The 27,437-nt window shown below is 44.0% G+C and overlaps 1 protein-coding gene across 2 annotated transcripts in view; it reads left to right on the top strand.

The window, feature by feature from the left end:
• Positions 1–493: 493 nt before the first annotated feature.
• Positions 494–27,437, top strand: part of dcn (decorin) — a 70,223-nt gene continuing 43,279 nt past the window's right edge. The window contains exons 1-2 of one of the 2 annotated variants that reach the window (XM_072269434.1): positions 494–800; positions 23,889–24,102. In XM_072269434.1, coding sequence (XP_072125535.1) covers positions 23,919–24,102 — 184 coding nt within the window. In that variant the 5' untranslated portion in view covers positions 494–800; positions 23,889–23,918. The remainder of the gene's footprint in view (positions 801–23,888; positions 24,103–27,437) is intronic. The other variant, XM_072269435.1, reaches the window with a different exon arrangement.

Below are 27,437 nucleotides of genomic sequence, written 5' to 3' on the forward strand. Positions count from 1 at the left end.
GGTGTACAATTTAATTGCAGTATAATTAGATGGGTGCATATTCATCTGCCTAGCATTTGCTACATACTTTACCAGGGAAATTAAAAAGTCTTGTCCATTCAGTCGAGTGGCAGTAAACTCGCTAAATGAACCTTATTTTGGTGCACTAAATACTTTGAAGTCCAGACAGGGACTGCTTCATTATAATTCTAAATATGGCTGGGCTTTTTGTGTTAACTTAATGGCAGGTTTCCCGATGAGATTTCTTTTTATAAAGTGCGCAAATTTTATAGAGAGATTCTCTCAGGCAACATTTCAACATCGGGACACCTCCAAAGCAACAGTCCACCAGATTACCCATAATAAGCCAAATCTTCTCTTACAAATACTGCTGTACTGTCATAATTGTGGAACAAATTATTATTGCGCTTCATTTTTGCCAATGATAAATGACATGTTGGGTGTTGGTGGGTGTGTTGAAACACGCTGTGTATATCCCTCACTAACCCGCGAACACAAGCCAAACGGCGGGAAGGATAGTAACAAAAGCCGATCAAGTTCTCTTGGCTCTTTTACAAGGGGTATATGATTACCATATGGCCAGGAGGTGCCGGTGTGAGTGCGCGCAAGCTCGCTTCAGTTAATGGACCCAGTCTAGAGGACTTGTTGAGGCGCAGAGGCAGACGGGCGTTTTTAACCCTCCCCCCACCTCTCTCCAAGTCAGCTCTCAGCCCAGCTTCCCCCTCCTGCACACCTGTGAAAACTCGCCATCAGAACATCTTCGAGATAGTCTGGGACCGATCTGAGCCACTGTAAGTAAGGTATGGCCGGCGTCCAGGGCTGATAAATTTGATTTGATTGCGATTTTTTTCTCTCTCTCTCTGTGAGTGGGATAGAAATGTCGTCTCTGACTTACAGTGATTTGTTTGCTGCTGACAAACTTTGTGTCGTGAGTCTCCGCATCCTCCGGAAGAAAGTGACAAGATGAGCTCTATCGTAAAATAAGTGGGAGTTTAAATGCTTATTATTAACGCTTCTTGGCGCATTTTTTTCTCTCTAAGGGACGTGCAATCATTGGGCAGATGGGTTTTATCCACATTTTGGATTGAATAATATTGATTCTGAAGATGTTGTTGAAACTTAAAGATATTCTTTAAACGAAGTCGTAACTGTAACAGTACATGCGGCAAGAGTGGCCCTTGTAACTTTGTTGTGATATCCCCGGGACTGAAGTGCTTTGGTAAAACAGAATAATTGATCAGCTGTATTAGAAATGGGGTCGCTGACGATACTATTTGAACATTGAAGGGTACAGCAATCACGTGGTATAAATGATTTTTTTTTAAGGGCGCCTTACAATTAAATCACTGTCATTGTCCTTCCTGGGGTTTATTTTGACGGTATTTCTGGACTGTCTTCCGATGCGAGAAAGCTGTGCATTGGGGGACGGGGAGGTGGCGGCTAAAATGCAAGTATATTGGGAGTGCATTCCATTCATAAAGTCAAGACAAAAAGCTTATAACGTGGCAGCCCAGTGATGTCATGCTGAAATTGTGCTTTTGTATTGTATCAAGGAGGTATGGGGGGGGGGAGAACTAAGGTGGGAGAGAAGGGGAGGAGGGGGCACTGCCCAATGCTAAAATAATTCCTCTCCTTTTAGTTTTCTTCTGCAAGGCAATTGAGATCAGATTCCAAGACAGTTGGTGATTGACAGGGGTAGAAGAAGAGTCTTACAGTGTAACTGGCCATTCAGCCCATTGAATCTGTGCTATACTAATCAAGAACCTCTGCACTAAACATGTCCAGTGACTTGGCCTTCACAGCCATCTGTGGCAATAAATTCCACAGATTCACCACACTCTGGCTAAGGAAATTCCCCCTCATCTCTGTTCTAAAGGGATGTCCTTCTACTCTAAAGCTGTGCCCTCTGGTCCTAGATTACCCCACAACAAGAAACATCCTCCCCGCCTCCATGCTATCGAATTGTTGTCTATTGAGTAGGTGCAAAATCTCTTTATTCTCATATCACCTCCGCCTCTTTTGCTGAATCTGTCCTCCCACTATTAGCTGGAAACCCAGTCTTTTCCTTATTTACTGTCAAATCTCTTCAAGATGTTGAGCATCTTTCAAACCTTGCTTTTAGAACCTCTTTGTTCTAAGAAGCAGTATGCCAGTTTCAACACTGTCTTCACATAACCGAGGAGCATTCTAACTGGTTGTATTGGTCTGATACGGAGGGCCCACTGCACAGGATTGGAAAGCTGCAATAAGTTGTAATCTCAGCCAGCTCCATCATAGGCACCAGCCTCTCCAACATCGAGGACACCTTGAAATGGTGATGCCTCAGCAAGGTGGCATCCATCATTTAGGACCCACATCGCCCAGGACGTGCTCTCTTCTCATTACTGCCATCAGAGAGGAGGTACAGGAGCCTGAAGACACACAAGCTACACTTTAGGAACAGCTTCTTCCCCTCTGCCAGCAGATTTCTGAATGGATATTGCACCCATGAAAACTACCTCACCTTTTTTGCTATCTTTTTGCACTACTTAGTTAATGTATATTTAGGACTCTACATCACAAAAACAGGCTCTTTAGCTCCGCTAGTCTGTGCCAAACTATTAATCTGTCTATTCCTTTCTACCTGCACCTGGACCATATCTCTCCATACCCCTCCCATCCATGTGCCTATCTAAGTTTCTCTGAAATATTGAAACTTAAACCTCTTCCACCACTTCTTCTGGTGGCTGGTTCCACACACTCTCACACTCTGAGCGAAGAAGCTCCCCCTATTGTTCCCCTTAAATATTTCACCTTTCACCCTTAACCCTTCACCCATGATCTCTACATCTGGTCTGAGTCAACTCCTGTGGAAAAAACCTGCTTGCATTTACCCTATATATACACCTCATAATTTTGTATATCTCTAAGAAATCTCCCCTCATCCTCCTGCACTCCAGGGAATGAAGTCCTAACCTATTCAACCTCTTCCTGAAGCTCAAGTCCTCAAGTCCCAGCTACATCCTTGTCAATTTTCTCTGCACACTTTCCATCTTATTGGTATCTCTGCTGTATGTAGATGACCAAAACTGTACACAGTACTCCAAATTAGGCCTCACCAACATCGTATACAACTTCAACATAACATCCCAGCTCCTGCACTCACATTGATTGATGAAGGCCAATGTGCCAAGAACTCTTTTTACAACCCTATCTACCTCTGATGCCACTTTTGAAGAATTATGGTTCTGTATTCCCAGATCCCTCTGTTCTCCCACACTCCTCAGTGCCCAACCGCTCACTATGTAAGCCCTGCCCTGGTTTGTCCTCCCAAGGTGCAACACCTCACACTTGTCTGCATTAAAATCCATCTGCCATTTCTCAGCCCTTTTTTCCAGCTGGTCCAGGCCCTGCTGCAAACTCTGACTGCCTTCCTCTGTCCACCACATCCCCAATCTTGGTATTATCTGAAATTTGCAGATCCGGTTTACCACGTTGTTATCCAGATTGTTGATATCAACAAACAACAGACCTAGCACCGATCCCTGCAGCACATCACTAGTTACAGGCCTCCGGTCAGAGAAGCAACCATGTATTACCACTCTCTGGCTTCTGCTGCAAAGCCAATGTCTAATCCAGTTCACTACCTCACCTTGAGCATAAAGCAACAGAAGCAATCCAAGCCCTTGACATTCTTCCTAGAATGTGTGCAGAAATGAATCAGACTATTCCAAATGGAGCCAAGATAGCAAAGGCCACAGAAAGCAGGCCAGATGTCCTGAAATAGAATAGCTGGAGTAGTGGAGGCTGCTTACATTGGCAAGAGAGGGAGGATTCTGCAGATGCTAGAACTCCAGAGCAAAGCACACATGAACTGCTGGAGGAGCTCAGCAGGTCAGGCAGCATCTATGGCGAGGAATAAGCAGTTGACGTTTTGGGCCTATACTCATCATCAGGAGAGAGGATTAGAGTCCGTGCAGTTGAGATTAACAGGCCTTGCTTTGCCCTGCCCGTTGTGTTTCCCTGGTACTGTGTCACAGCTTTACTGGGAGCCTTTCCCATGAGCTCTGTATTGCTAGTTTAAGTACCCCTATCTTCCCCTGTGGTCTGCAGGGGGTGCACAGTGGTGCAGTGTGTAGAGCTGCAGCCTCATGGTGCCAGAGATCTGGGTTCGATCCTGACCTTGGGCCCTGTCTGTGTGGAGTTTGCACATTCTCCCTGTGATCACAAGGGGTTTTCCCTTGGGGTCTTTGGTTACCTCCCTCATCCCAAAAATGTGCAGGTTAATTGGCTGTAAGTTGCCCCTGTCTGGTAGGTGAGTAGTGGGTGGTGGGTAGTCAATGGGAAATGTGGGAAGAATTAATAAAAAGTAATGGAGAATAATAAAGAGTTAGCATAAGTAGATGTTTGAGGGCCAGCATGGAGGTATTGTGTAGAAGGGCCCATTGCTCTGATTTTTGACTTGGGCTGTGCTTTCCTGGAAGAGTTTCTCTCTCTGTGGAATACTGATGCTGGGCTGAGAAATGCACTGGTGCTTATTTGGATGGACTGTTTCTGCCGGCGCACATTCCACCAAGAAGGAGCAGTCACATGGGGCCAAGGCCAAGTGTCCACATGGGGTCAGGCCGAGTGTCCGCATGGGGTCAAGCCCAATTGTCCACATGGGGTCAAGGCCAAGCGGCTGAGTGTCTGCATGGAGTCGAGGTCGATTGTCCACATGGGGTCAAGGCCGATTGTCCACATGGGGTCAGGCCGAGTGTCCGCATGGGGTCGAGGCCGAGTGTCCGCATGGGGTCGAGGCCGAGTGTCCGCATGGGGTTGAGGCTGAGTGTCCGCATGGGGTCAGGCTGAGTGTCTGCATGGGGTCGAGGTCGATTGTCCGCATGGGGTCAAGGCCAATTATCCACATGGGCTGAGGCAGGCCATGACTGCCAACCTCATCATCATTGTGTAGTTTAACACTGGCAAGTGAGAGGGTTAGGAACAGAAGAGATCTATAAATGCTGGAAATCCAGAGCAACACACACAAAATTATGGAGGAATTCAGCAGGTAAGGCACAGAGATAAACAACTGATGCTTTGGGCTGAGACCCTTCATCAAGAGAGAGGGTTAGAGTCAGTGCAACTGAGGTACATCTTTACCACCATCATGTTGCTCCCCCTATTCTTGCTCCCCCAACTGACCATTGGCCTTGGGTCTGCACTGCTGGGCAGCAGCTCGTGAAGCTGGCTTTGGGGGTATTGGATCCCTGTGAGATGGAGTGTTTGAGGAATTGGGATTCTGTTTGGATTTCAGAGGGATACCACTGCCAACACAGATCTGAGGTAATCCTCCCTTCAGCCACTGACTGGATCTGCACAGCTTAGCACCTGTTGGGATGAACGCCATCCCTGGACTGGACCTGCACTCTTTAGGGTGGCAGGGTTTGCTTAACCCAGCAACCCGGGTTCAATCCCCGCTGCCGTCTGTAAGGAGTTTGTACGTTCTCCCCGTGACCGCATGGGATTCTGTCCGGTGCTCCCGTTTCCTCCCACATTCCAAGGGTGTACATACGGATTAGGGTTAGTGAGCTGTGGGCATGCTATGTGTGGTAAGACTTGTGACCCCTCCCCCTCCCCCACCACATCCTTAGACCGTTGACCACATCCTTAGGCTGTTGACACAAAAACAACGCATTTCACTGCAGCTTTCGATGGACTCATGACAAATAAAGCAAATCTGGGTGTAATTGGGTGACCTGAGCTCACTGGGCCAGAAGGGCCTGTATCATACTGTATCTCCAGATAAGGAAAACCATTAATGCGTTAATTTCCGGCTAGTCCCTGTCACTTGTGGTGTCATAGAATCGTGAAGAAGAATACAGACAGAAACACGTTCCTTGATTCACCAAGACTGCACCCACCGTTGAACCACTCCACCCTAATATTTTATACTTTATTGTTGCCAAACAATTGAAACTAGAACGTACAATCATCACGGTGATATTTGATTCTGCACTTCCCACTCCCTGGATTACAAATTGATAGTAAATATTAAAAATTTAAATTATAAATCATAAATAGAAAATAGAAAAATGGAAAGTAATGTAGTGCAAAAAAACCGAGAGGCAGGTCCGGATATTTGGAGGGTACGGTCCAGATCCGGGTCAGGATCCGTTCAGCAGTCTTATCACAATTGGAAAGAAGCTGTTCCCAAATCTGGCCGTACGAGTCTTCAAGCTCCTGAGTCTTCTCCCGGAGGGAAGAGGGACGAAAAGTGTGCTGGCTGGGTGGGTTGTGTCCTTGATTATCCTGGCAGCACTGCTCCGACAGCGTGCGGTGTAAAGTGAGTCCACGGACAGGAGATTGGTTTGTGTGATGTGCTGTGCCGTGTTCACGATCTTCTGCAGCTTCTTCCGGTCTTGGACAGGACAACTTCCATACCAGGTTATGATGCACCCTAGAAGAGTGCTTTCTACGGTGCATCTATAAACATCAGTGAGGGTTTTAGGGGACAGGCCAAATTTCTTTAGTTTTCTCAGGAGTAAAGTATGTAGTATGTCCTCCCCATCTACTGCATTCATGCCCAGCCTGGTTCATCCATTCATCCACATACCAAGGCAGTTTACCGAGGGCAACTAACTAGCCAACCCCTGCGTTCTTGGGCAACAGACAATCTGCTGGAGGAACTCTGTGGGTCGAGCATCCTCTGAGAGAATTAGAATCAGGTTTATTCTTACTGACTTATACCGCGCGGTTTTGTGACAGCAGTACATTAAAAATAGTTTAAGTCGCAATAAGAAGTATTTAACAAATAAATAACTAGTACAAAAAGGAGTGTTCACGGGTTCATGAATCATTCAGAAATCTGACGGCAGAGGGGAAGAAGCTGTTCCTAAAATATTGAATGTGTGGCATCAGGCTCCTATAACGAGGGGGGGGGGGTCCCTTAAGGATGAATGTCCTTTTTGAGACATCGCTCTTTGAAGATGTCCTTGATGCAGGGGGTCCTCTGCCCATGATGGAGCTGGCTGAGTTTACAACCCTGGCATTTACAACACAGGACTTTACCGATCCTGGCATAAGCACCTCTACACCAGGCGGTGTTGCAACTAGTCAAAATGCTCGCCGCGGTACATCTGCGGAAGTTTGGTGGCATACCAAATCTTAAACAAGTTCGTGTTGAAACCCTGCATCATGATTGTTCCTACGACGTGGAAGGAAACTGCAGCTCCTGCCTGGAGGAAACCCGTAGGGTCACAGGGAGAACGAGAAAACTCCACAGAGTTAGCGCCAGAAGCTGGGATTGAACCCAGGTCGCTGGAGCAATGAGGCACCTTCTGCCACCACGTAACACAGCTGGTCATGTTACCGGATCACAATCCCAAAAACTGGATCTGTAGTTACGTGTTCAAATTACGTACCCAATTTCCCTTGGGATCAATAAAGTATATCTATCTATCTAAATCCCATTATGGTTCACTGAGACCTGGGCGCATGTCATGTACAGGATAGAGCAGCTAAAGTGTCCGTTGTTACTGAACAGGGTAGGAGTTTTAACAAGACTATGTTAATCTTATGTTCTCCACATTAACACTTCATTGCAGATTAAATTACTTACTTCAGTAAATTTCCCTGCAGCTATTCTGCCTCCCTTCTTGAGAATGGCAGTGAAACTCCTGTGATGCTTGTCCAGTTCCATAACCTCTACACCACTGCGCTTCCTGATTACCATTCATGAGCTGTCTACCACATGTCCCCGTACTACAATGTTGACTGCGTCTCAGACGCACTTCAGGAGCTGCGGAGTGATGGAATGCTCTGAGACAGTGAGAGGTATAGTGGAGAGATCTGTCTTCCATTCCCTCATTCGTTCCAGATCTCCTGTGATGGAGCTCACTCACCGTTTCCTCCTGAACAAATGATTAGATTAGATTTAGATTATGAGGACACGCAGTCCTCTTTTATTGCCATTTAGTAATGCATGCATTAAGAAATGATACAATATTCCTCTGGTGTGATATCACAGAAACACAGGACAGACCAAGACTGAAAAACTGACAAAAACCACATAATTATAACATATAGTTACAACAGTGCAACAATACCATAACTCGATGAAGAACAGGCCATGGGCGCGGTTAGAAAGTTCAAAGTCTCTCGAAAGTCCCACATCTCACACAGACAGGAGAAGGAAGAAAACTCTCCCTGCCATACCCAACCACAGTCTGACTCTGAGTTGTCCGAAAACTTCGAGCTCCGATCAGCCCTCCGACACCGAGCACCGAGCACCATCTCTGCCGAACGCTTCGACCCCAACCCCGGTCGCCAGCAGCAGGCAAAGCTGAGGATTTTGGGGCCTTCCCTCCGGAGATCCTCGATTGCACAGTAGCAGCGGCAGCGAACTGGACATTTCAGAACTTACTCCAGATGTTCCTAAGTGCTGTCACGGCTGTCAAGTTCCGTGCTCTCCAAGCTCATAAAATGAGGCAGTGTTCAGCAAAGACCCTTCCTCCCGGTGAGAGCTGGTTTGAAGGGACCACTGCACCGTATTGGGAGAAAGCTACAGAGGGTCGTAAATTCTGCCAGCATGGACACTAGCCTCCCCGCCATCAAGGACATCTTCAAAAGTCAAAGCCTCAAGAAGGTGACATCCATCATTAAAGGCCCCCATCACCAAGGTCATGTCCTCTTCTCATTACAACCATCAAGGAGGAATTACAGGAGCCTGAAGACAGTTTCTTCCACTGACAATGAATGCACAAACACATCCTCACTATTTTTGCTCTATTCTGCACTATTTATTTGATTTTTGTATATATTTCTTACTGTAATGTACTGTTTAGTATAAAGTATTTTATATATTGGACTTCACTGCTGCCACAAAACAACAAATTACGTGACAGCAACACACAAAATGCTGGTGGAACACAGCAGGCCAGGCAGCATCTATAGGAAGAAGTACAGTCGACATTTTGGGCCAGGACCCTTCGTCAGGACTCCTGTGTTCATCGAACATAAACAGTACATCACAATACAGGCGTTTTACCCACGATGTTGTGTTGAACTTTTAACCTACTCTAATATCAATCTAACCCTTTCCTCTTATTTAATCCTCCATTTTTCTTTCACCCATGTGCTTATCTAAGAGTTTCTTAAATGCCCCTAATGCCTCTACCACCACCCTGACAGGGTGTTCCGTGCACCCACCACTCTGTGTGTAAAGAACTTTCCACTATACTTTAACTCCAATCATCTAAAAATCTTGGCCCCTGGTATTAGCCACTTCCATCATGTGAAAAGGCCTCTGGCTATCCATTTGATCTAAGCCTCTTAGCAACTTGTACACCTCTCATCCTCCTTTGCTCAACCTAGGTGCTTGTGTCTCGATTGGTGGTTGTGTTCATAGAACATAGAGCTGTACAGTACAGGCCCTTCAGCCCAAAATGATGTGCTGACCATCTTGCCTACTCTTAAAATCAATCTAACATTTCCCTTCTACATAGCCCTCTGTCTCTCTGTCATCCATGTGCCTATCTAACAGTCTTAAATCTCCTGATGTATCTGCCTCTGCATGGGCCTATCCATGGGTCTCTTAACTCTCCATAATGTATCAGCCTCTACATCACCCCGACAGCATGTCCTACACCTAGGAGGAAAATAAATTCCCTTTCATTGGTTCAGCTGGTTCCATTCCTGTCAGATAACATTTTCCATTTGGACTTGCAATGCGACGAGTATGGGACTGTGTTAAGCATCAAATATGATGGCCTCACTAACCTAGCAAGAGATCTCTGTTAAGCATTTATGAGTGAAAGCTGGGAGAGGAAGATTTCTAAAATTATCACCATTATTTTTTATTCCATGTGTACTGTCGCTGTGTATTTTTTTCCTGTCAGATTTTGTTGGCCATTTATCGTTAATAGTAAATTTTACACATCCACTTAACTGAAACTCAAGTAATGAGCAAGTCTATTGAGTGAAATGCTAAGGGAAGATACAGCAACTTAGAGATTAAAGATTAGCTTTATTTGTCATTGAACACATCTACATGGAGTGTTGTTGCAGGAAAGCAGCATCCATCTTCAGAGACCCCCACCACCACTGCTACCATTAGGGAAAAGGTACAGAAGCCTCAGAACTCACACTGCCAGGTTCAGGAACAGTTATTACCCCTCAACCATCAGGCTCCTGAACCAAAGGGGATAAATTCACTCAACTTCACTTGCCCCATCATTAAAATGTTCCCACAACCTATGGACTTACTTTCAAAGACTCTTCATCTCATATTCTTGATATTTATTGCTTATTTATTTATTATTATTTCTTTTTTATTTTCTTTTGTCTTGCACAGCCTGTTGTCTTTTGCACACTGGTTGGTCCACTCTGTAGGTGCAGCCGTTCATTCCACTATGTTCATTGGATTTATTGAGTATGCCCACAAGAAAATCAATCTCAGGGTTGTATTTGATGACATATATGTACTTTGATAATAAATTTACCTTGAACTTTGAAATATACAATGAAATGCGTTGCTTTGCGTCAATGACTGACACAGTCCAAGGACGTGCTGAGGACAGCCCTCAAGTATCACCATGCTTCCGACGCCAAATAACTTGATCACAGCTCATTAACCATAACTAAACATCCTTTTAGAATGTATAGTTAAAGCCAGGAAATTGACACAGTCACGGGTACAAACTCTGAATCGAACCGTGATTGGTGATCGCTGTTGAGATTACTCAGATTCACGTGCATTCATGAGGATGCCAAAACATTGTGATGATCTGTCTTCTTGCCGACAATTGGACGTGAGCGTTCTCTTCATTGTCAGTCAAGCATTGCCTAATTAGTCTAGTATCTTCACCCTTCACTCCACAACGTTATGGTAACCGGAGAACAAAAGTGTGCACAGGGTTTTAAAAACTCCCCATTTTTTTTTTCTCCCTTAACTATTCCTGGCAGTGTCCTAGAAACAAATGCCTAATCCCTGGAGATTGTGGAAAAGTCCTGCAGAGTTTGCAATCAGACCTGATCATTCTTTCTGAACTAACGTTGAAACAGAGCAGAATAGGACAGAAATGCACCAAAATACCATTTGAATAGACAGGCCTGCAAAAGAGTGATCACTCCCTTACCTGGTTCTTTTCAGCCTTCATCACTTGCCATGTAAAAGTAGACTCCTTAAAAATTATTGCAGAATTTGTTGCTTATCAAATTTATTATGACTGACATATGACATGAAATTTGTAGTTTTGTGGCAGCAGTACAGTGCAAAGCTGTAAAATTACTATAAGTTACAAAACTGAATAGTGTAAAAAATCAAAATTCTAAAGTTCAAAGTACTGTTTTGTCTGCATACTATATCCAACCTTGAGATTCATCTCCTTACAGGCAGCCACAAAACAAAGAAACCCAGTAGAACCCATTAAAAACAAGAAGAATGAGGTTCCAGGACTGTTCAGAAATCTGATGGTGGATGGAAGAAGTTGTTCTAAAAAATGGAGTTTGTGTCAGAATCAGGTTTATTCTCACTGACATATATCATGAAATTTGTCGTTTTGTGGCAGTTTATTATATTAAATTAGTGAGGTAGTGTTCATGGGTTCATTGTTTGTTCAGAAATCTGATGTTGGAGGGGAAGAAACTGTTCCTGAAACGTCGAGTGTGCGTCTTTGGGCTCCTGTACCTCCTCCCGGATGTGGTAATGAGAAGAGGGTGTCAAGTGTGTGTCTTCAGGCTCCTGTACCTCCTCCTGGATGTACCAGTGATAGAGCTTGTTGAGTCTACAACCATCTGCAGCATTTTCAATCCTGGATACTGAGTGCTCCATAACAGTAAATTAATTGGAAAATAATATTTAGTGCCCTCAATATATTAATGGTGAAAAATTAGCTTTATTTATCACATGTATTTCAGTGAAACATGTTGTTTTGCATCAACGAACAACACAGTCAAAGGATTGTGTTGGGAGCAGCTCACAAGTGTCACCAACATAGCATACCCACAGGTTAGTAAATTAACTGTGCTTCTTAGGAATGTGGGAGGAAACTGGAGTACCTGGAAAAAACCCACACAGTCATGGGGAGAACGTACAAACTCCTTACAGACAGCGGAGGGAATCGGACCTGGATTGTTGGCCACTGGTGTTGTAAAGTGATCGTACTAATTGCTACGCAACTGTGCTGCCTTCTTAGTTAATATTTAATGAATTATCTGTTAACAAATAAATATTACGATTGATTTATTGATAGATATTAAGGCATCTTAAAGCACTTTGCAGGAGTGTTCCAGGATGAAGTTTGACAACAAGACTCAAATGTTGATATTAGAACAGACCAAAGACAATATTAGTTTGGAGTCTCTTATGGAGCAGGAGAGCCGTTTGTGACTTCTGGAAGGATTCCAAAACCTGGGATCAAGGAGCCAAAAATGAGGCTGTCATTGATGGAGCATTAAACTATTGGAAATTGAGAGACCTGGACTGGATTATGAAGCAAAGAGTTTTAGTGCTGGAGGAGGTTACGAGTGAAGAGAGGGCGATACCACACAAGATTAGAATTGATAAAATAAGCAACAATGTAAAGCATTAATGGTTTTAGTTATTTAGGGATAGAGCAAGGTAACAGGTTGTTCTGGACCAACAGGCCGATGCTGACCAACTACACCCATGTGACCAATTAACCTGCAAACCCATATGTCTTTGGAATGTGGGAGGAAACCGGAGCACCCTGAGGAAACCCACATGGAGAACATACAAACTCCTTACAGTTAGCGGTAGGAATCAAACACTGATTGGTGATTGCTAGGCTGTAAAGCAATTGTGCTAGCCACTATGCTACCGTTCTGCTCCCTTTGTTAATATTTAATTAATAATCTGTTAATTAATATCTATTCCCCTTCATACATACAGCCTGGCTTGCCGAGTTCCTCCAGTGTGCGTTGCAATAAACTGCTCGTGTGGCTTTCAGCTGGCAGAAGTGTGATGTGGTCATTGATAGCATTCTGATAAACTGTATTTTACAATTTGTCTGCTGGGAGTGGGCGTCATTGATAATTCATTGCTGCACTTCCATTCTATAATACGAGCCAGTCGTGAAGGGATTGGCTTGAGTAAGTTGGGCACCTTTGCTCCGTTTGCAACGAGCGGGATTACTCTGTGGCCAACCGCTTTAATTCTACTGCCCATTCCCGTTCCGACATGTCAGTCCATGGCTTCCACCATATGGCCATCCTCAGGCTGGAGGAGCGACACCTCATATGCCAACCTGATGACACGAACGTTATTTTCTTTCACTTCCAGTAATTTCTCTCCCCTCCCCTTCTCTCTTTTTCTATTCCCCATTGTCACTCCCCTCTTACCCCTTCTCCTTCCTTTTCTCCTGAGGTCCACTCTCCTCTTCTTCAGCCCTTTACTTTTCCCAGATTATCACTTCATCACCCCCTCCCCCGTCCACCTATCTGAGACCCCCGGCCCCCCACTCCACCTGGCTTCACCTGCTTGTACTCCCTCCCCTCTGCCACCTCCTTATTCTGGCTTCTTCCCCTTTTCTTCCCAGTCCTAATGAAGGGTTTTGGCCGGAAACATCAACTCTTTATTCCTTTCCAGAGATGCTGTCTGAGCTACCAAGTTCCTCCGGCATTCCGTGTGCGGGTTGAAAATGGTAACAACTAGGGAATAATTAATTAGTTGAATTGACTGCCTTGAAGTGCATCATGACCAGGGGTGGCGAACCCAAGGCACCCATGCCCAAGATGGTATAAGCAAAAGTTTTTTTTGTCACACTGCATGCATTGCTAACCCATGATTCTTTAAACCCCATCCACAGTAAAAAGAGTCATAATGATTATCTTTGCTGCTAAGAGAAGCAGTGAATGATATTTTTTTTACAACCTGACAGCGGTGAAATGTTTTTACAAGAAATGTCTCACGCCAGCTTGGCGCCAGCTGGATGATTGCAAGAACGCGTGGTGTTGGATGATATGTTTTGAAATCCTCAGAGAACTGGTGTACACATTACTATTTGGATAGTAAACGGCTACAATAACAATCCTATTTAAAGATTACGTTATATTTCAATTGTCTTTTTAAAAATGGTATTAATTTTTGAACAAGTGTTTCTAAAATGCTCCATTCATTTCAATCTATATCTGATATACTTTTTAGTAAAGCAATTAATACATATAAATAAACATTAAAATTTATCTTCTTGCCTTAAAAAGTTCAAGTGGAAGTTCAATTGTCATTCAACCATACATGAATACTCATGAATACAGCCAAACAAAACAGTGTTACTCCAGGGCCAAGGTACAAAACACAACACCAACAGTCAGACACAGCACAAGGCACATATAGCACATATAAAATATCAAATAAACATAGATTCACAAAAAAGTTGCTAATATGATGTTACTAATTAATTAACCAATGAGGATTAGGTAAAATATTTAAGGGGAACTTGAGGAGGAACATCTTCTTTCAGAGGCTGGTGTTGAACAAGTTGCTAGTGGAAGTTGTGGATGCCGGCTCATTCTCAACATCTAAGAGAAGTTTGGATAAGTACTTGGATGGGAAGGGTACGGAGGGTATATGGACCAGGTGCAAAATAATAGATTGGCACAGACTAAATGGGAGGAAGGGCCTGTTTCTGTGCTGTAGTAGTCTATGACTCCACACTGTTCTTTGTTCTAAAAGGCAGCTGGATTTTAAACAGACGCTGGGGGCCAAGGTACACCAGGAAAGGAGACCATGGCACAACGTTACTAAAAGATGAGGAGGAATCTCGGTATGCTGGAGTTGGGGTCTGAGAAGTAATTAGTCATAATTGAAGAACTATGCAGAAAAACAGAGTGTAGAATTACATGAAGTATCGGTGGGTGAAATATGACAGTTATTTGACTGCATTTATCCTCCACTGTATCAGCAAGGAATTTCTGGATGTTTGCGGTAGTTAGACATGTCTGGCTGTCCGTAATCTCCATGTCATGTCAGCTTTCTGCTGCTTCTCCAGTGCTCTCTCCACAAAGTACAGCGTTTAATGACTGGTCACTAAGAAAAGGGAGAGATTTAAAGATTAGCTTTATTTGCCACATGCCCATCGGAACATAGAGTGAAATGTGTCATTCGTATCAAATCAAATCAACGTAACGTGACCCCAACTATTACATCTTTGGAATGTGGCAGGAAACCAGATCACCCAGAGGAAATCTACGTGATTACGGGGAGAATGTACAAACTCATTACAGACAGTGAACTCTGATCACTGGCACCATAATGTGTCGTGCCACCTTCTATGATCAGTTCAAAAGAGATCCAGAAGTGTATCTGCAATTGTAATTTTGAAAACGCTAACTCAGTGTGAATGATATCATGAATGATACTTAATGCAGGAATTGGGAGATATTCTTGTACAGTGCTATGATTTTGAAACTTGATTTATAGTTGAAATGATGAATTGCTATGGTCATGGGGAGAGGGCAGAGCAGTGGGGCATTATAGAGGGTGAGCACGTGCTCGATGGATGGAATGGCTGTATTCTGTACGATATGATTATTAGTTCCAAAACAAAAAAAATATATATATAATGATGGACGTGTCCAAAAGAAGTCTGATGATACATTGTGAACTGTTAATTAAAGGCCCTCAGTATTGTGGACACAAGAGACTACAGACGCAGGGATCTGGGACAAAGGAAAACACAGTTAAAGGAACTTAGTTGGTCAGTCAGCATCTCAAAGGTCAAAGTAGATTTTGTGAAGAGAATACAGATTGATTTTCATTCACATGTTCTACACACGGCATTGGGTCCCCATCCCCTCCCCTTCCTTTTCCAATCTTCCCACCATCATTGGTTCTACCTAACGACTTTCTTTCTTAGCGGACTGTGCTGCTTTTTGTTGGTCCCACCAATCACCTTGCAGCCTCTGTCACTGTCTCCACACTTAGCCTCCCCACCTGACTCCATTGTCACATACCGTGAGGGCAGACCTTCATGGCGTGTGTATGCTGTGTATGTATTATGGCAATTCTTATTCTTATGATACGCCACTGTCTGTGAGGAGATTGAGTGTTCTCCCTCTGATCGTGTGGGTTTCTTCCCGGTGTCCCTGTTTCGTCCAGCATTCCAAAGACATATGGGGTAGGGTTAGGAAGTTGTGGGAATGCTACGTTGGTGCCAGATGTGTGGTATTTACTGTCACCTTTCTGTCAGCTTGAACCAGTTTGGCCATTCTCCTCTGACCTCTCTCATTAACAAGGCATTTTCTCCCACAGAACTGCCGCTCACTGCATGTTGATTTTTAATTTTCACACCATTCTCTGTAAACTCTAGAGACTGTTGTGCATGAAAATCACAGGAGATCAACAGATTCAGAAATGCTCAAACCACCCCGTCTGGCACCAGCAATCATTTCATTTGGATCACATTTGTTCCCCATTCTGATGTTTGGTCTGAACAGCATCTGAACCTCTTGACCATGTCTGCATACTTTTATGCATTGAGTTGGCCACAGGATTGACAAGCATTACAAAAGTGGTGTGCAGAAGAGCATCTCTGAACACGCAACAATCTTGAGGTGGATGGGCTACAGCAGCAGATGACCATATTGGGGTCCACTCCTCTACCTCATACTGAGTGTAGGTTTACCTTATAAATATCTATCAGACCTCCCCTCTTTCTGTAATCTTTTCATCTATCTCAAATATTTAGGTAGGCAAGTCCAAAGATTCACTGCCCTCCGGGTGAAGAAATTTCTATTGTCCCAGCCACCCACTGCCTGCTTTTTAAAAATGCTCCCTAAAACCAACCAGGTGACCAAACCTTTGGTTATCAGTGTCATGATGTCCTTATATGTCTCAGTGTTCAGTCAGAAGCACTCTGGGACATGATGAGTGGACTCTCCACCTCACAATCTGCCTTGTTATGATCTTGTACCTCATTGTCGACTACATTGCCCTTTCTCTGCAACTGTTATACTTTATTCTGCTTTCTGTTATAGTTTCCCTCACACTACCCCAACGCGCTATGTAATGAAATGATCTCAATAGATGAAATAATAATAAAATGATTGATTTATGAACAATTCCATCTGCTTCCTCATTACTGCACCAAAAGCTTCAAGCTCAGGCATTACACTCCATTCCTGGAGTGTACATTTTCAGTAACTTTTGCACTTTATTCTGCATTGATATTGTTTTACCTTGTTTGACCTCAATGCACCGTGTAATGATTTGATCTGTATAAACAGTACGTAAGACAAGCTTTTTACTGTATCTCAGAATATGTGACAATAATAAACCAACACCAATATAAATTATTCACATTGATGTGCTCTACTTGATTGCCACATTTCCAAATGGTGATTGTAACTTAAAAGAACAGTGTAGGACTAAAGCAACAGTGGGACTTTGGCATACAAATACATACTGTAGTTCATTAAAAACAGCATTACAGGTAGACGGGATGGTGAAAAAGTTATTGAGCTGGCTTTTATCAGTCGGGGCACTGAGTATAGGAGCGGGGATATTATTTTGCAGTTGTGTAAGTCATTGGCAAGGCCCCACGAGGAGAATTGTGTACAGTTTAGGTCACCCTGTTACGGGAAAGACATGATTTAAGTGGACAGAGTGCAGAGAAGGTTTATGAGGACTTTGCCCGAGTCACAGTGAGAGATTGACCAGGATAGATCTTCATTCCTTGCACCACAGGAAAATAAGGAATGACCTTGTAGAAGTGCTTACCATTATGAGAGACACAGATTAGGTAAAGCAGTAACAATCTTTTCCCCAGCATAAGGGCAGTCCAAACCCTGGCGTAGGTTTAGTGTGAGAGGGTAAAAGTTTAAAACGAGACCCAAGGGGGCAACTTTTTCCTCACAGAGGGTGGTCAGTGTATGGAATGAGCTGTCAGAGGAATTGTTTGAGTCAGACTCAATAGTATAATTTAAGAAGCACTTGGAGAAGTACATGTAGGTCAGGGCTTGGAGGGATATGGGAAATTGGGATTAATGTAGTTGGCATGGAATTGCTCTATGGTTGTAAAGTGCTTTGGAAATGTTAAAGTAATGAGAGTCATAATAAATTGTAAATTAAAACTGAACTTGTGTGTAAGTGTTCTTTTCTCCTTTTTATTGAGATAAACACAGAATAGGCCCCTCTGGTCCTTCAAGCCACACCACGCAGCAACCCCCATTTTAACTCTCGCCTAATCACGGGACAATTTACAATGACCAATTTACCTACCAACTAGTACATCTTTGGACTGTGGGAGGAAACCAGAGCACCCGGAGGAAACGCACACATTCCACAGGGAGAACGTACAGACTCCTTGGAGATGACATTGGAATTGAACTCCGAACTCCGGTGCCCCGAGCTGTAATACCATTGCGGTAGATATCATGGTACAACAGCAATGCAGCTAATGGAGGAGCACCAAAACAGACCCAGTGAACTCAGGTGCTGGCTGTGCGGAGTCTGCACGTTCTCCCTGTGAACACGTGAGTTCAATTGGTTTGCTATTGTCACATGTACCTATCGAATATTGAACAATGGACATGGAGGGGGTGTTTCCTACAATGGGGGAGTCCAGGACCAGTGGGCACAGCCTCAGCATAGACGTCCATTTAGAACAGAGATGAGGAGGAATTTCTTTAGCCAGAGAGTGGTGAATCTGTGGAATTCATTGTTAAGCACGTTGTGGAGACCAAAGCATTGGCATATTTAAAGCAGAGTCTGATGGGTTCTTGATTAGTCAGGGCGTCAAAGGTTACGGGGAGAAGGCAAGAGGATGGGATCGAGAAGGATAATAAATCAGCCATGATGGAATGATGGAGCAGACTCCTAACTCTGCTCCGATGTCTTACGTAGTGACCTACAGTGAAAAGCTTTGCTTTTCATATCGTCCATATTGATTGCTTGTACAGTGCACTGAGGTGGTACAGGAGAAGATAATAACAGAATGCTGAGTAAAACGGTAGCCATGGAGAAAATGCAGTGCAAAAAAATCATGTGTTTGGGCCATAATGAGCCTCATTTCTTCTCGGTGCTCCATTTTTCCTCCTACGTCCCAAAGATGTGCAAGTTGATTGGTTAATTGCACCCTGTAATTTGCATGTGGATTGGTTTGGAATCTGGGAGGGGTTAATCGAAATACAGGAGTATAAATGTGATTGGTGGAAGGTGATGTTTGATGGTTTGGTTTTTATGGACGGGGAGGGGGGTGCTTTTTCTGCACAGTATGACCCTAGTTGCTTAGTTTTAAACCTGTGCAGCAAGCCCAATTATCCAATTCTTGTCCAAGTTGGCTGTTTGATCTCAACGTTTTCACTCACAGCTACTGTGCATCTTAATGTGAGCAACAGAGCTGGTGTCAGTGATGTTTGGTTTAATATGATATTAACACTGTGTCACAAAAAAACTTTGACAAACTTCGATACATGCACAGTGGAGAGTATCTGAACTGGTTGCATCATAGCCTAGTTTGGAAACACCAAAGTCTAGTAACTGAAAAGGCTGCAGAGAGTGTTGATTTAGCTGAGGCCATTACAGTAAAGCCATACTCACCATTGAGCATATTTAAATGGAAAGCTGCCACAAGATAGCAGTATCCATCATCAAAGCCCCCCCTGCCGTACATTCCTTATCCTCTTCTTGCTACTAATATTGGGCAGGAAGCCTTAGGTCCCACACCCCAGGTTCTGGTGCAGTTATTACCCCTCAACCATCAGGCTCCTGAACCAACATGGATAACTTCACTCATCACTACTTTGAACTGACTCCACAACCTACAGACTCACTTCCAAGAACTTGACAACTCATCTCCTCAGTATTACTTATTTGCACAGTTCATCCTTCGCTATTGGTGGTTTGTCAGTCTTTGTTTATGATTAGTTTTCCATAAATTCGGTTGTATTTCGTTATTTTCCTGAGAGTGCCTGCAAGGGAATGAATCTCAAGGTAAATATACTGACACATACATACATACTTTGATAATAAATTCTACTCTGGCTTTGACTGAGGAAATGGCCAGTCACCGACCCTGAGCGGAGCAATACTGAAATCAGTTTTCTTCATTTCTAAACCAGCGTTTACTCAAATTCCCCGGGAACTTGGCTGTTAGTAGGGAGGAACCCAGACAAACCCCAGTTTCAGAATAACATCCAGACTAACCACTATGTGAAGGTTCCTTATTATGATAAGGCAGTCTCACTGAAGGATAATCCCCAACTCATGTGGGAGAATGGCCTCCAAGTAGTCCCGAGCAGCACAGTAACGTAACGGTTAGCGCCATCGCTTCGGAGCGCCCAGTGATCACTGATTGGGGTTCGATTTCTGCTGCTGTCTGTGAAGAGTCTGGATGTTCTCTCGGTGACCGTGTGGGTTTCCTCCGGGTGCTCTGCTTTCCTCCCATATTCCAGGTACATGTGGTTTAGGGCTGGGCATGCTATGTCAGTGTCAAAAGCACGGTGACACTTGTGGGCTCATCCTCAGGCAGCATTAAGATGACGTGGTAAGCAGCGACTGCATTCGGCTGACATCCACAATCACAGCTACTGGTGCTGTAGTAAGCAACATCGTTTTAAGCTTTACTTAATTAAATTTTTTTAAAAATATAAAAAAAAGGCAAAGTACTGCTGCCATAAAACAACTAATTTCACGAGAACATGAGGAGATCTGCAGGAATAATGCTGGAATTTCAAGCAACACACATAAAATTTGCTGGTGAATGCAGCAGGCCAGGCAGCATCTGTAGGAAGAGGTATAGTCGACGTTTCAGGCCGAGACCCTTTGTCAGGACTAACTGAAGGAAGAGTGAGTAAGAGATTTGAAAGTGGGAGGGGGAGGGGGAGATCCAAAATGATAGGAGAAGACAGGAGGGGGAGGGATGGAGCCAAGAGCTGGACAGGTGATTGGCAAAAGGGATCTGAGAGGATCATGGGTGGCAAAAGGGATCTGATATGCCAGTGATATTAAACCTGATTCTGATTCTGAGGCAGTGTTGGCTGTTGACGTAAACCAATGCATTACACTGTGAAAAATAAAGCTAACCTTAACCACACAATCCATTCTACAAAAGTCTTCTTCAAAATAACATTTCCCTCTGCTGCTTGAAAGAATGTGCCATTTCATTCAAAAGGGTAACTAGATATTGTGACCATTATTGTATTTGGAACCATTATAATTTCCACCAATGGAAAATATTCCTGCTTATAAACAGGACACTGGAGACTTCTGGAGGGATTATATTATAGCAGGCAATAGACTTTTTCCATTACTATTTTGGACTGAAGGCTTTTGACTTGTGCCACGGGGACTGGTGCGGAGTCTATTATTATTTGTCATTTATATAAACGATGTGGATAATTATACCACACACACCAACCCTCACAGAGGGGTCAGAAGTGGAGAGAGTGAGCAGTTTCAAGTTCCTGGGTGTCAAGATCTCTGAGGACCTAACCTAGTCCCACCATATCAATGCAGTTATAAAGAAAGCAAGGCAGCAGCAATACTCCATTAGGAGTTTAAAGAGATTTGGCATGTCAACAACTACACTCAAAAACTTCTATAGATGTACCATAGAGAGCATTCTGACAGGCTGCATCACTGTCTGGTATGGAGGGGCTACTGCACAGGACTGAAAGAAGCTGCAGAGGGTTGTAAATTTAGTCAGCTCCATCTTGGGTACTAGCCTACAAAGTACGCAGTACATCTTCAGGGAGTGGTGTCTCAGAAAGGCAGCATCTATTATTAAGGACCTCCAGCACCCAGGGCATGCCCTTTTCTCACTGTTACCATCAGGTAGGAGGTACAGAAGTCTGAAGGCACACACTCAGCGATTCAGGAACAGCTTCTTCCCCTCTGCCACCCGATTCCTAAATGGACATTGAACTCATGAACACTACCTCACTTTTTTAATATATATTATTTCTGTTTTTTGCACAATTTTTAATCTATTCAATATACGTAGAACAGAGTGAATTAGGAGAATAAATACATAGTTCCCTGAAAGTGGCGTCACAGCTCAACAGGGCAGTGAAGAAAGTGTTGCCCATGTCAAGTCACTCATTTGGGATGTAAAGTTGCAGTTGTACAAGATGTTGGTAAGGTCGCAATTGGAGTATTATGTAGGGTTTTGGTTACTCAGTTGTAGGAAGGATAATATTAAGCAGGAAAGAGTGAAAATGTGATTGTGAAAATTAAGAGAGTGTTGCACGGATTTGAAGGTCTGAGTTATAGGGAGGGGTTAGGCAGGGTGGGACTTTACTCATTGGAGCAAGGGAGACTTGTCTAAAATCATGACAAACATAGATAAGAGAAATGTACACTGGCATTTCTCTTGGGGAAGGTAATCAAACACGGCTGAGATTTCAGGTGAGAGGGGAAAGATTTCAAAGGAACTTGAAAGTCAATTTCTTCACACAGTGCAAATGCTTATATGGAACGAGCTGCCATAGCCCTCATCCATGTATTTATCTAAACTTCTCTGAAATGTTACAATTCAACCCACATCCACCTCTTCTGCTGGCAGCTCATCCCACACTCTCCCTGCCCTCTGATGGAAGAATTTCCCCCTCCGATTCCCCTTGAAAGGTACTTTATTTTCTAGAGCGTAGGAGAATGAGAGGAGATTTGATTGAGGTATACAAAATTATGAGGGGTACAAGTAGGGTAAACGCAAGCAGGCTTTTTCCACTGAGATTGGATGAGACTAGAACTAGAGATCATAGGTTAAGGGTGAAAGGTGAACTATTTAAAGGGGGCACAAGGGGGAACTTCTTCAATCAGGGTGGTGAGAGTGTGGAACCAGCTGCCAGTGGAAGAGTTGAATGTGGTTTTGATTGCAACATTTAAGAGAAATTTGAGTAAATACTTGGATGGGAGGAGTATGGAGAGCTATGGTCTGGGTGCAGGCACGTTGAAGGGACTAGGCAGATTATAGTCAGCATAGACGAGATGGGCCAAAGGGCCTGTTTCTGTGCTGTAGTGTCTTTGACTCTACTTCTGTAAATTAGATTTGATTAGCTTCATTTGTCATGTGTGTATCAGAACATTGAAACATACAGTGAAATACGTTGTTTGCATCAAATCGGATCAGCGAAGGTTGTGCTGGGGGTGGCCCTCACGCGTTGCCACACTTCGGGTTCCAATATAGCATGTCCACAACTTACTGTCTTTGGAATGTGGGAGGAAATCAGAGCACCCAGAGCAAACCCATGCAGTAACTGGGAGAAAGTGCAAACTCCTTATAGACAGCAGTGGGAATTGAACCCCAATCTGTGATTGCTGTAAAGCTATTGCACTGGCCACTATGCCACCATTCCCTCTTCCAGCCCAGCTGATCCGTGCCGACCAAGATTTCCACCTAAGCTAGTTGCATTTGCCCATGCTTGGCCTATATTCCTCTAAACCAGGGGTTCCCAACCCTTTTTATGCCACGGACCCCTACCATTAACCGAGGGGTCCACACTTTCCCATCATTGAGATGTTCCCACAACCAATGATCTCACTTTCAAGGACTCTTTATCTCATCATCCTGTGTTCTCATTATTTATTGCTATTTGTTTATATTTGACTTTGCACAGTTTGTTGTCTTCTGCACTCTACTTGATTTGTCATTGATCCTGTTATAGTTACTATTCTATAGATTTGGTGAGAATGCCCACAGGAAAAAGAATCTCAGTGTTGTACATGATGATATATATGTACTTTGATGATAAAATTTGCTTTGAACTTTGAGCCCAGGTTGGGAAGCCTTGCTCTAAACCATTTGTATTCATATATCTGTCCAAATATTGTGGACAATCATGTACAGGGAAACTAATGGTTAATTGAGGGGGGGGTTTAAAGGTCATGTCGCGATGGGTGGATCTCCATATAACCTTTGTCACTGCTGTTAACTATATTTCACCTCTGTTCCCTTTCCTCACTCCAGGTTACGTTGCAGTGCTACCTGGGATCAATCATGCGTGTGGTCATATCCTTGGCGTTCCTTCTCACCGCCTGCTGCGCCAGGCCATTCGAACAGACGGACTTCCTCGAATTCATGCTGGAGGACGAAGGCTCTGCTTTTCCCCCGGATGACGATATGCCCATGTGTCCTTTTGGCTGCCAGTGCCATCTACGAGTGGTTCAGTGTTCTGACCTGGGTAAGTCATGCAACTGCTAACTGCTTTGTACCTGGATTTCCCTGTTCCTGTCGGAATGTATAGAACACTAAACTGTACAGCACAGTATGGGCCTGTTAACCAGTTGTTAACCCAACTGTACAGCACAGTATGGGCCTGTTTACCAGTTGTTAACCCAACTGTACAGAACGGTATGGGCCTGTTAACCAGTTGTTAACCCAACTGTACAGCACGGTATGGAACTGTTAACCCGCCAGGTCGGGCTATACAAGTTTAAATACAATCTACTGTCACTCAACCGTGCACATATATACTGTCAAATCACATCCCTCTGGACCAAGGTGTACAACATAGTAAACATAACTCACACACACAACACATAAATTAATATCCCCACAAATAAATTAACAAATAATGAGGTGCATTTACGACACAAATTAAAAAGTAAACAATATCATGCTACTGGCACTTCATGTGTGATGACACTTGGGTGGTGGCCAGGAGTTCGGTAGTCTCACAGCCTGGAGGAAGAAACTGTTTCCCTTCCTAATAGTCCTTGTCCTAAAGCTACAGTACCTCCTGCCTGATGGTGGGGGGGGGGGGGGTCAAAAGGATTGTTGGACAGAACGGAGGGATCATTGATGATACTAAGGGCTGAGGGGTGGAAGTGAGACCTTGATGGTCCTCTCTGCAGTCCTTGCAATCCTTTGTAAGGACTTGCAATCTGATGCCTTGCAATTCCCGTTCCAGACAGTGAGAGACCGAGGGAGACAGAAACATCGAGGTGGCAGGCGATGTGTTTGCTAAACGCCGGCTGCCGTTAGACGAAGGCCCCTGTACTCGTGCGATCCCTCTCTCTCTTGATGGAAAGTGAGAGCCTCTTGGTCCTCAAGATGGGGGTGGGGTGGTGATGTTGGCTTGGAGAAGCAACGTGGAGGATAATAACATTGGAACAGTGAGTTGCTGGTCTCCGCTCTCGTTGTTGCAGGAGCGACCTTTCTCTCCCTCGATGGAGAGAGACCAAAGTGCTGGGATATGGGCTCTGGATCAAGGACTCTTTGGGGAAATTTTGCTGTTGCTTGCATGGTGGGGAGGTGAGTGAGGGTGGGGGTCTGATGCTTCCACTGGTGCAAGTTGTGGGGGGAGGGGGAGAGAGTTGATGCTTCTGATGCTGCGTGTGTGAAGGGGAGGTGGAGTGGGGCTTTGGGGTTTTGATGTTTATATCAGCGGTCCCCAACCACCGGGCCGCAGACCGGTACCAGGCTGCAAAGCATGTGCTACTGGACCGCGAGGAAACGATATGAGTCAGCTGCACCTTTCCTCATTCCCTGTCATGCACTGTTGAACTTGAACATAGGGTTGCCAACTGTCCCATATTTGCTGGGACATCCCGTATACTGGGCTAAATTGGTTTGTCCCATATTTCTCCCGCTAAGGTAGAGCGTTCCTATGAAACATTTTGTGCCGAAATGGCGTAAAGCGCAGAAACAATTACCATTAATTTATATGGAAAAAATTTTTGTGTTCCCAGACCCAAAAAAAACCTACCAAATCATTCCAAATAACACACAAAACCTAAAATAACACCAACATATAGTAAAAGCAGGAATGATATGATAAATACACAGTCTATATAAAGTAGAACTAATGTATGTACAGTGTAGTCAGGAAGATGAAGGCAAAACCGATTTGTGGAAAAAAATCGGCACCTGCGTGCATGTGCACATCACATATGTGCACATCATTCATGCACACACAGGTGCCCACGCAAGACTTCATGGTCATGGTAGTCATTCCTGGGGTAAAGTGTCCTGGGATTTGACTGCTACTTTTGTCCCTTATTTGGGAGTGAGAAAGTTGGCAACCCTAACTGTAAAAGACATGTTGAGGTGAGTTTAAACCTACTTGCACAACCCCCTGGTGGGCCGGTCCGCAAAAATATTGTCAATATTAAATCGGTGCAAAAAAGGTTGGGGACCCCTGGTTTATATCATTCATTCTATGGGGTTTCTTGTTTCGTGGGTGTCTGTGAAGAGTAAGAATTTCAGGTTGTATACTGCATACATTCTCTGATATTAAAATTAACATTTGAAGCTTTGAACCTTTGATGCAGTGGGTCCAGACCCTCTTGATAGTTCTCCTATAAAATTGGTTACAAATATATAAACCTATAAAAACCTGCTGCATGACCAGTCTGTCCAGCACAGCCCATAACCCTCCAATTTTCTTACATCCATGTGCCTATCTACGAGTGTTATAAATGTCCCTATTGTATCATCCTCAACTACCTCACCCCCGACAGTACATTCTAGACACCCATCACGCTACGAAATATAAAGAGAAATTAAACTGCCCTGAACTTTCCTCCAATCAACTTAAATTGGTGTCCTTTTGAATTGGTCATTACCTGGTTGCAATTGGAATTAGTTCATTAGTGTCACGTGGACTGAGAAAAAGTGCAAAGCTTGCTGTTCGGATTAAACAATCCGGCGGGAGGAGACAGAGCAGTGCGCATCCCTCCGGTGAAAAATGATATCGTATCCATTAAATAGGGGCTGTGGGCAATTCTGATTTGATGGAGACAGACGTGAAAGTACAGAGGAACATCCGGAGAAATTTCTGAAACGCCAGTTCGCTGCTGTCGTTACTGCGTGATCGTGAATCTTCCGGAGGGAAGGCCTCAAAATCCCCGGCTTTGCCTGCTGTTGGCGACCGAGATTGAGGTCGAATCGTTCGGACAGAGATGGCGCTCAGCACTCGGTGTCGGGGAGCTGATCGGAGGCTCGAAGTTTTCGGATGACTCAGAGTCGGACTGTGGTCGGGCATGGCAGGGAGAGTTCTTCTTCCTTCTCCCGTCTGCGTGAGATGTGGGACACTTGAGAGACTGAACTTTTTACTGTGCTCATGGACTTCTTCATCAAGTTATGGTATTGTTGCACTGTTGTAACTATATGTTATAATTATGTGGTTTTGTTAGTTTTTTCAGTCTTGGTCTGTCCTGTGTTTTGTAATATCACACCAGAGGAAATATTGAATCATTTCTTAATGCATGCATTACTAAATGACAATAAAAGAGGACTGCGTGTCTTCATAATCTAAAAATCATTACATAGTGCATTGAGCTAGTATCAGACAAAACAATAACAATACAGAATAAAGTGTAAAAGCTACACAGAAAGTGCAAGATGATAGCGAGGTAGATTGGGAGGTCAAGTGTCCAACTAATCGTACTGGGAAACTATTCAATAGTCCCTATGTAAGTTTACTCTTGTTTCCATGTCCTTTGTCCTGAACGATGCAGAGAGTTGTGGACGTAGCTCAACACATTGCAGAATTAAACCATCCATGCAGGAACT

The sequence above is a fragment of the Mobula birostris genome, chromosome 9 (genome assembly GCF_030028105.1).
Source record: "Mobula birostris isolate sMobBir1 chromosome 9, sMobBir1.hap1, whole genome shotgun sequence".
NCBI classification, from domain to species: domain Eukaryota; kingdom Metazoa; phylum Chordata; class Chondrichthyes; order Myliobatiformes; family Myliobatidae; genus Mobula; species Mobula birostris.